We start from the raw sequence: 10,305 nt of genomic DNA on the forward strand, positions 1-10,305 counted from the left end.
ACGTTTTAATTATCAATATGTGAGTTCATAATTGTCATTGTCATGCAAGTTATATTTCAATATTAAATAGTTTAGTTGTAGAAGGATGATATTTTTATCAAGTGGTATATGAATGCCATTGAAGTAGTTATTTCAATTAATTAAACTTTGCAATGTCTAATTATGTACATTCATTTCATAATTGTTTCAAGCATGATGTTTTTTTCATAGCTTCTTAGTTAGAAAACTAAATAAAGGAAGTTGAAAAACCAAAACCTAGCAGCGTTCCGTATTTACGATGCCTCTTGGTCACGCTTACGGGTAATGTCATCGTGTTGAACTACTGCACTTAACACCTAATAAAGTTGCATCAACGACGTTTGTGGCATCGTTCCTATAAATCATCGGGGAGTAATAAGGGACACTTGGAAGTTAAAATCTAAGGGGCGGGTAATCCCCCTTGGATCGATTATCTAATAAGATAATCCTTAAATGATTTTACATCCGCTGAGTTAAACCATAGTAAACCCCCTTTAAGGTTGATCGAGTGAAATGCTTTTATGGAATTGATTTAATCTCGAAGAGTTGTTGTCGATTGACAATTGGGTCAAGGGTGACGCTTATGATAGGTATTAGGATCTAGTTGTTTTAGGCCACAAGCAATAGGCCACCTTGAGCCTTTGCTTAAGTGCTACCACCGTGGGTAGCAACCGCAGAGAAACTGTCTGGGACATTGACCCTAGAAAGGATTGCGTACCCACCAAACAGTTTACATCAAACCATAGATTAGAAAATAGAACTACATACTTTACGCCTTGATCTCGTGCTGAAATGGGTATGTAGGCAGTCTAGGGACGAAGTTGTCCCTAGTACTCAGGCGTTCGTGGATGGGGTCTAGGTTTTGGTAAGAAGAAGGATTGAGAAGAATCCTAACTTGAAAAATAAGTGAAATAAAAGAAAAAGTAATTCAATGCATACTCAGAAGGAATCCCGTATGGATTCGCTTGACTTCCCAAGGTTTTAAGCCAAATCCTAAAGCGGAATTCAAGCTTGCACTATGTTATTTGATTTCTCCTAAGGACGACGACCTAGGTGCACTCCTATTAGGGGAGTGCAGTACTTAGTGAGTGACTCAAGACCCGAATGGTCCCGATGACTCTAAGTCTTTGGCCAAAGCACCTCCTATCCCAATTGGATAGATGCCTACCTCGTATGGGTAGATGCCTATCCCGCATTGGATAGATGAAACCTTTTGTTCTGTATGGACAGATGCCTAACCCATATGGTTAGATGCTCATCCCGGATGGATGAATTCCTAATCCAAATGGATGGATGCCCAGAGTATGTGATTGAATCAAACACAAATGATTAAATTAAACAAAAAAAGAAGTGGTCAAATTTTGTTGGGTTAAGTAAAGTGGGTTATTAGATGTGGTATCAGAGGAAAGGTTCAAATCTAGGCCTTGTGCTCACTTCAATTCACACAACTAAGGGAATGTCTTGCAATGGTAGAGATTAAATTATAAAGTCTTAAATCAAGAACTAACTACATATTATAATTTTCAGGTAAAAACCCTAGATGGCTAGAGGAAGAGGAAGAGGAAGAGGAAGAGGAAGGGGAAATGTGAGACATGCTACCACTAGGAGACAAAGGGAAGCTAACCATGAGGAAAATCATGAAGAAAACCATGAGGAAGACCATGAAGGGGATCAACATAACCCAGGGAATAACGAAGAAGGGGTCGAGGCTATAATCAACCTACTAACCGAACAAAGGGATAAAATCAACTTCTTGGAGCAATCAATGCAGGACCTTAGGGCAAGGCAGAATGACATTGAAAATCGAAGTGGAACTAAAAATGGGAACCCTGGTAGTAATCAGGGGAATATGATGGGTAATAGAAAAGAAAATAACATATTGGAACTCTCTAAGGATTTGAAGAAAATCACCCCCCTAAGTTCGATGGGAGGCAAATTGGTGAAGGAGCTGAAAATTGGTTAAATGAAATGGAAAAGTAATTTGAACTAAGAGATTTTAGCGAAACAACCAAGGCCTTATGGGGTTCCTATCAACTCACAGGGGAGGCAGCTAGTTGGTGGACTAACACCAAGGAGGAAAATGGGTATAGTAGGGATATGATCACATGGGATCAATTTGTTCACCACTTCCGTAAAAGGTGGCTCCCTCAATTATTCTTTGATGAGAAGGTGACAGGGTTCCATAATCTACGACAAGGACCCCTATCAGTCCAACAATATTGGGATAAGTTCACCAAATTGCTTAAGTACATACCTATGTACCAGAAAGATGAAGAAGGTCAAGCGAGGAAGTTCATTTTGGGACTAAATTCCAACATAGGGGCAGAGGTTGACATGCATGGACCCAAAAACATGAACGAAGTACTTGAAAAGTCCCTAAGGCAAGAGAGGAAGATTCAAATCCTAATAGCAGCAGGGCAAAACTATAATGGGAACCACTCTTTTAAAAGGAAGCAGGAATTCAAGGGGAACACTAACTTCAACAAAAGTCAAAGGAATAATTCTTCTGAAAGAAGGTCACCCCCTAATCAATATCAGAGGAATGGAAATAATAATAATAACATGGGAAATTATAATAGGAATGACTAGTAGAACAAGATAACTTATCCACCTAGGGCCAATGAAACAAGGAATGATCCCCCTAGGAATCAAGGCAAGAGGGGTCCTCCAGGTGGATGTTTTATGTGTGGGGGAAACCATTTTGCTAGAGAATGTCCCAGGATGCAAGGTCAGATTAGGGCCAATCAACCACAACAAGGGCCCCAACAAAGAATTCATGCAGCAGTTAGGAACCGAAGAGCAATATTCCAGAATGTTCCCGTGGAAACTACAGGTACACTATTTGAACAACCGATTTCAATTCTAATTGACACTGGGTCATCTGAATATTTCATCTCACCTGAATTAGTAAGAAAATATGCATTAAAAGTTAACCAAATGGAGTCATCATGGATGGTTCAATATGGGGATAAGGCAACTAGGGAAGTAACTAAGAGTTTGCCGAGGGCAAGGGTACAATTTCCTGAGTTTGAAACAAGGGTAGATCTCTATGTGGCACCCCTAGGGTTATATGATGTAACTATTGGAATGAGTTGGTTAATAGATCATCAAGCTAATGTAGATTTCTATAACAAAGTTGTTGAATGTTTGGATGATGGGGGGAAAAGGGTCAAAATCTAAAGAAAGTTTAACCCCATTAATATAGAAACCATATCAGCCATGCAATTAAAGAAGGAAAGAAGAGGAGGAGGCCTAATCTATATGGTTGAAATCGATGAAGGGGAAGAAGAAAATACCCCAACCTTTGAAAATGCCCCTTTCTTACGAGAATTCAAGGATGTATTTCTAGATGAATTACTCGGCTTACCCCCTAAAAGGAAGTTTGAATTTTCTATCGACTTACTACCTGGAGTTGAGCCAGTATCAAGGGAACCTAACCCAATGAACACAACTGAATTACAAGAGCTCAAAATGCAATTAGAGGAACTCTTAGCTAAGGGATTAATAAGGCCAAGTGTATCACCATGGGGAGCACCAATCTTATTCATTAAGAAGAAGGATGGAACCTTAAGACTATGCATCAACTATAGGATGTTGAACAAGGTCACAATAAAGAATAGGTATCCCTTACCTCGAATAGAGGATCTTTTTGACCAAATGAAAGGAGCAGCAGTTTTCTAGAAGATAGACCTCCGATCAGGATATCATCAACTCAGAATTAAGGAGGAGGGCATTCTGAAGACAACTTTCTGGACTAGATATGGGCATTATGAATTCACAGTAGTCCCTTTTGGTGTAACCAATGCCCCAGCTGCATTTATGAACCTAATGAATAGTGTACTCCATGACTACTTGGACAAATTTGTTTTGGTATTTCTAGATGACATCTTGATTTACTCTAGGAATGAGGAGGAACATTTAGTACACCTACAAACGGTTTTGCAAAGGTTGAGGGAACATAAGTTATATGGGAAACTATCAAAATGTGCCTTCTTCAAGGAAAATATTCACTACCTTGGGCATATAATATCAAAGGAAGGAATAGCAGTTGATCCAGATAAGACAAAGGCAATAGTAGAATGGCCAATCCCTAAAAATGTTTCAGAGGTAAGAAGTTTTATGGGGCTAGCAGGGTACTATAGGAGGTTTGTGGAAGGATTCTCTAAGATAGCAAACCCCATCACCTCATTACAGAGGAAGGGTAAAAGGTTTGTGTGGATAGAGAAAAGTGATAAGGCATTTCAAATTTTCAAGGGAAAACTAACTTCAGCACCCATTCTAAAAGTACCAGATTCGAATGGACACTTCACAGTCGTAACTGACGCTTCTATTGAAGGTTTAGGAGGAATACTTTTCCAAGATGAAGGGGTAGTAGCTTACGAATCCAGGAAGATGAAGACTCATGAAGTTAATTATGCACCCCATGACTTAGAGTTAGCAGCGATTGTGCATGCCCTACAGAAATGGAGACACTTCTTACTAGGGAAATGCAACAGTTGTTTCCTTTTTTGTTTTAAACTAATCAAGAACTATAGACTCTGTTTGGATACATTCAATAAGTGCGTCGGAATGATGCACAATTTAAGCGGGGGAGGATGTCACAACCCTCCTTTATCACTTTTGATTTGATATAATTTCTATTATATCTTTTTTTGGTTGAGCTATTGAAAATGGTTGAATAAATATTATAAAAGGATAAATAAAGGACCCACATACACACTTGGAAAATATAATTCAAAAGGCATCATTTATTTTTATTTTTATTTTTTTCCCCAATTATGGCACACGTTGTAGGAGGAATTAGAAGCTTCTAGAGGAATCTTCATTCTTTAATTCCCTTGCATGTAACTCCCCCACTAGGATATTAATCAATTTTGCATGGGTCCAATATTGGAAAAAGAATCTCATTTTCAATTAGTTCCTCTAGATAGTGGAGTTAAGGGTTTTTTTCTATATATTGTATACAAGTTTTCAAAAGAGAGAGTTGGTTATTCTTTGAAGAAAGTTTTCTCAAATAGTTTTTTTTTTAGTAGTCATATTCTTCATTTGGAGTATAGTTAAGTTTGTTTTGAAGAAATTTTTCCAAGCTTGCAAGGAAGGATCAAGGAACGCTAGGCTTGAAGATTTGGAGAGGATTCAACATCAAAAGGCTTCTCCAGGTTCCCTCCCTTTTTGCATTTGCTAATTCGTTATGTAAATTTTTATATTTTCAAAAGAAATATCTCCTCTTAGATTCTTTTAGTTGAATATAACATTCTCAAGGAAATCATTTCTTAGTTGTTAGATAGATTAATTTGAAAGGAAAATCTATTTCTCATTAAAGAAATGCATTGATAAAAGTTTATTTTCTTTTTAAAATGCAAATGCAAATTTCTTTTTTTTATTTGTTAATCTATTTAAAAGAAGAAAAAAATCAGATTCTACTTTTTTCCCCTTTTTTTTAAATCTAGAGAAGATCTTGAATCAAAAAAAAAGAAGAAAATAAATCATGCTTTTCAACATCTCTATTTCTTTTTTTGAAAAACTCAAATTATTTTATCTCTGTAAATAATTTCTTTCTCTATGTGTATAATCATTTGTATTTAGGAATCTCGCTATGTGAAATAGTATATCAAATATGATTTCTTCTCAATATTGTTGTATAAAATCCTTGTGGAAAAATATTATCTTGTTATTTATTTATTTTCAAAAATCTCTCTCTGTGAATATCAATTTCCTAGAAATCTCATCAAAAAATTTATTGTCTCAACATAAGGCAAATTTGTTGAATATGATCTCTGTGAAATCAAAATTTATACATCTATCTATCTCGGAGGTAATTTAGCTCTCTGTTGTATTGCTGCCTCAAATTCAAGCACAGTGTATTTCCTTTGGGCTCTTGTGAGATCATCTGAAAAAATTTCCTCTATTATCTTCCATGCCTGTGAATAGATTCTTATTTTATTTTTTTATATAATAACATTGTTATATATATATATATATATATATATATATATATATATATATATATATATATATATATATATATATATATATATATATATATATATATATATATATATATATATACACCCCTCTTAGATTACTAAATAAACTGGATATATATATATTGTAATATTAAACTTATGCAAAATATATATATATATAAATTAATACACAGTGGTTTTTTTTCAAAAAATATATTTTTGCGTAAAACACCGGTCAACGCAAGGTGGGGGGGCGGAGTTATTACACCGTCGGGGAGTGGTACCCTCCACTACCCCGTGCGGTCACTGTTATGACAATGGCCGCAGAGGGAGTGGAGGGGACCACGGCTGTCTCCTCATCACTGCAGGCTTGTACCCGCAGGTCCGCAATGGTGATGGGACCTGTGGCCCCCACTCCCACTTGGTTTTAAAAAGCCACTACAAAAAATTTAAATTCATGGCAAATTTGGATTTTTGTTAATTTTTATCTAAATTTTAGTTTAATAAAAATTGAACTTAGGTAAATTTATAATTAAATCATCTTTAGTAAATTTATAATTAATTTACCTTTAGTAAAATTTTAATTGTAAATTAAATTATATCCAATTTTTTTAATTGGAATCTTTCAATCTATTTAAGATTTATTGGGTCACTTAGTTGGCATTTTAGATTCATTAAAAATCATTAAATTCATATCATTATGATTAGTCCAAAATTTGTCTAATGTCTAAACTGATTGCTACTTTTGAACTAGTGACTTTATAAGTGATTATTCTCATGGTAGAAATAAAACATTGCCTAACCTTGCATGTAACTTACACTATCCTTGCTTCATGCGAATTACTTATACATTAATTGCATTTATTGATGAGCGAGTTACATTTTCATCATCTTCATGCAAGTTACACGTTTTAATTATCAATATGTGAGTTCATAATTGTCATTTTCATGCAAGTTATATTTCAATATTAAATAGTTTAGTTGTAGAAGGATGGTATTTTTATCAAGTGGTACATGAATGCCATCGAAGTAGTTATTTCAATTAATTAAACTTTGCAATGTCTAATTATGTACATTCATTTCATAATTGTTTCAAGCATGATGTTTTTTTCATAGCTTCTTAGTTAGAAAACTAAATAAAGGAAGTCGGAAAACCAAAACCTAGCAACGTTCGGTATTTACGGTGCCTCTGGGTCACGCTTACAGGTAATGTCGTCGTGTTGAACTATTGCACTTAATGCCTAATAAAGCTGCATCAATGACGTCTGTGGCATCGTCCCTATAAATCGTCGGGGAGTAATAAGGGACACTTGGAAGTTAAAATCCAAGGGGCGGGTAATCCCCCTTGGATCGATAATCTAATAAGATAATCCTTAAATGATTTTACATCCGCTGAGTTAAACCATAGTAAACCCCCTTTAAGGTTGATCGAGTGAATTGCTTTTATGGAATTGATTTAATCTCGAAGAGTTGTTTTCGATTGACAATTGGGTCAAGGGTGACGCTTATGATAGGTATTAGGATCTAGTTGTTTTAGGCCACAAGCAATAGGTCACCTTGAGCCTTTGCTTAAGTGCTACCACCGTGGGTAGCAACCGCAGAGAAACTATCTGGGACATTGACCCTAGAAAGGATTGCGTACCCACCAAATAGTTTACTGTTATCTAAAATTTCATTACCCACGTAATTTTAGCCAAAGGATGCATATTTATCAAATGATTGCATTTACAAAAGGTACATTGCAGTGTTTAAAAGGAAGAAAGGGTGTATTTTTCATTTGTATTGAACAATGATAGATTACAAATTGAGTTCATGCATCTGAAGCATATTTATATACACTGAGTTTCTTAAAACCTCACACAAGCCGTGAGCTTAGCATTTCTATCTTTCCTACATATCCAAAACAAAAAAGGATAGAATCAAATAATGAGTGTGAGGATAACCAGTCATTGCCTTGGGTTGCTTTGACTGGTTATTGGCTGCTCCGTTGCCCTTATGAATGTTTTCTCGATCTTCAGACTTTGAAAAACTCCTACCTTCCTGCACAAAAGAGAAGAGGTGTTAGATCCAACAGATCTAAGCAATGAAAGATTATCCTACAACATATCATTTATCATAGCCTATCATATTTCTGTTTTGAAAGGACGGGAAAGATAAAGACACAAATCACTGCTTCAGGAAAAAGAAATGTTTATGCTAATGTGTTTGTTTCATGTGCAGATAATTAGTTACTCTAATTGGCATGTGCCCCTAACCGAGGCTCCCTTCGGGTATGAGCCCGACATACCCTTTAGAGTAACTAATCTCAGATTATCAAAGTGGAATGATGAAGAAATCAACTGAAGTATTAAAGGGACATGTTTGTTTTAAATATGAAACCTTTTACTTTACTATTCATGATATGCATAAAAAGTAAATGTTAATGCATAAACTGTTTTAAGGGACATATTATTTCAATGTGAAACCTTACAGTATTTTAAAAGGGTCAATACTACATCATGAAGATAAACAATTCAATGCAACAAGTTGGTAAAGAAATGGAGTATTTGAGTTTTAAATGCATATTCAAACAGTGAACTTCAGTGAAATCAGAATCGACTCGTAATGAAATGAGTGTCACAAGCCCGTGCTCGAACTTCATTTCTACATAAGATCAATCCCAGCATGTGCCAAAGTCAGAAATTCAATAAGGATAAAACACAATCTAATCAAAAGGTACAATTCTCTCAAGGAATAATGTGTATACTTCATCAGCTAATAATCTAACATTCTGGAGATTATGTATAGCTATTTAAAAGTTGATGGTTTATCTGAAATATGCATTTTATGGCGAACTGGCTTGTATTTCTTATTCTTCTATGCTATCCATATATAAAAGCGTGCTGGAACTGTTCGATAAAATGTCTTTTAAAAGATGCGGTATCATGGAATGCGATGATTCCAGAATATAGACAAAATGGCTAAAGACAGATCAATGGGTCACCAACCTTGATCTTCTTAGAGGCCTACGCCAATTTTCAGATAACAGTGAGCTGCAAAGTGAGTGGGCCTCGGCTAAGATGGCCAACAAAATTCGCTTGGCCCAGTACATTTTTCAAGTAACAGGAGTGAAAGTTAATCCAAACAGTCTCTTTGATATTCAAATCAAACGCATCCATGAGTACAAATGTCAGTTGTTAAATATCTTGGGTGCCATATATCGGTACAAGAGATTGAAGGAGATGAGTGCAGAGGAACGAAAGAAAGTAGTGCCCCGGACTATTATGATTGGTGGGAAAGCATTTGCAACATATACCCAGGCTAAAAGGATTGTGAAGCTTGTGAATGATGTAGGAGCTGTTGTGAACAATGACCCAGATATTGGGGATCTTTTAAAGGTGGTCTTTATCCTAAACTACAACGTGTCAGTTGCAGAAATTCTAATTCCAGGAAGTGAGCTATCTCAGCATATCAGTACAGCTGGAATGGAGGCAAGTGGCACTAGCAACATGAAATTTGCATTGAATGGGTGTCTGATAATTGGTACACTTGATGGTGCAAACGTAGAAATCAGAGAAGAGATAGGCAAAGATAATTTTTTCTTGTTTGGTGCTGAAGCCCATGATGTACCAAAGCTACGAAAAGAGAGAGAACAAGGCCTGTTTGTTCCTGACCCTCGTTTTGAGGAGGCAAAGAATTTTGTAAAAAGCCGTGCTTTTGGGGTTGTTATCTATACCACAAGTTTTGTAAAGTGCACAAGAGACCAGCATTGAATGTTGATGAAGGCACATCTGTGGTCATGTTCCATGGAGATTTGCCTTACTCCTCAAAAGACATTCTTAGAAAAATAGAAACTTTAGATGATGAGAATATCATAGGTTCTGGAGGATTTGGAACTGTTTACAAACTAGTCATGGATGATGGCAATGCCTTTGCCTTGAAGAGAATTGAAAAAACCACATTAGGCTCTGATCGGGTTTTTGAGAGGGAACTTGAAATCCTAGGGAGTGTCAAGCATCGACATTTGGTGAATCTGCGGGGATATTGCAATGCTCCTTCAGCAAAGCTACTAATATATGACTTTCTACCAGGTGGAAATTTGGACGAAGTTCTTCATGGCATGCTAGTCTCCAATGTTTGAACTGAGAACGGCCTCTCTTGGTAGCAGTGATGGAATTTATATCATAGCGAATACAATTTTTCAATGGACATCTGTGCTAATGACAGCTTCACAGTTGATAATTATAAGAAAACCCAGTGGGGCTACATGTATTTATTTGAGGAGATAACCAACCCACTGTCAAGCAAGGTGTCTTCCAGCATACAGTGAACCCCAATGTCA

General features: G+C 36.2%; 1 protein-coding gene across 1 annotated transcript; it reads left to right on the forward strand.

Moving 5' to 3' along the window:
- Positions 1-8,810: 8,810 nt before the first annotated feature.
- Positions 8,811-10,076, forward strand: LOC131050434 (alpha-glucan phosphorylase, H isozyme-like). Its single transcript, XM_059209027.1, has 2 exons — positions 8,811-8,825; positions 8,936-10,076. Exons 1-2 carry the CDS (start codon positions 8,811-8,813, stop codon positions 9,734-9,736), a joined length of 816 nt encoding a protein of 271 aa, XP_059065010.1. The 3' UTR covers positions 9,737-10,076.
- The last annotated feature ends 229 nt before the right edge of the window (positions 10,077-10,305 follow it).

This window comes from Cryptomeria japonica, chromosome 1 (assembly GCF_030272615.1).
Source record: "Cryptomeria japonica chromosome 1, Sugi_1.0, whole genome shotgun sequence".
Classification (NCBI taxonomy): Eukaryota; Viridiplantae; Streptophyta; class Pinopsida; order Cupressales; family Cupressaceae; genus Cryptomeria; species Cryptomeria japonica.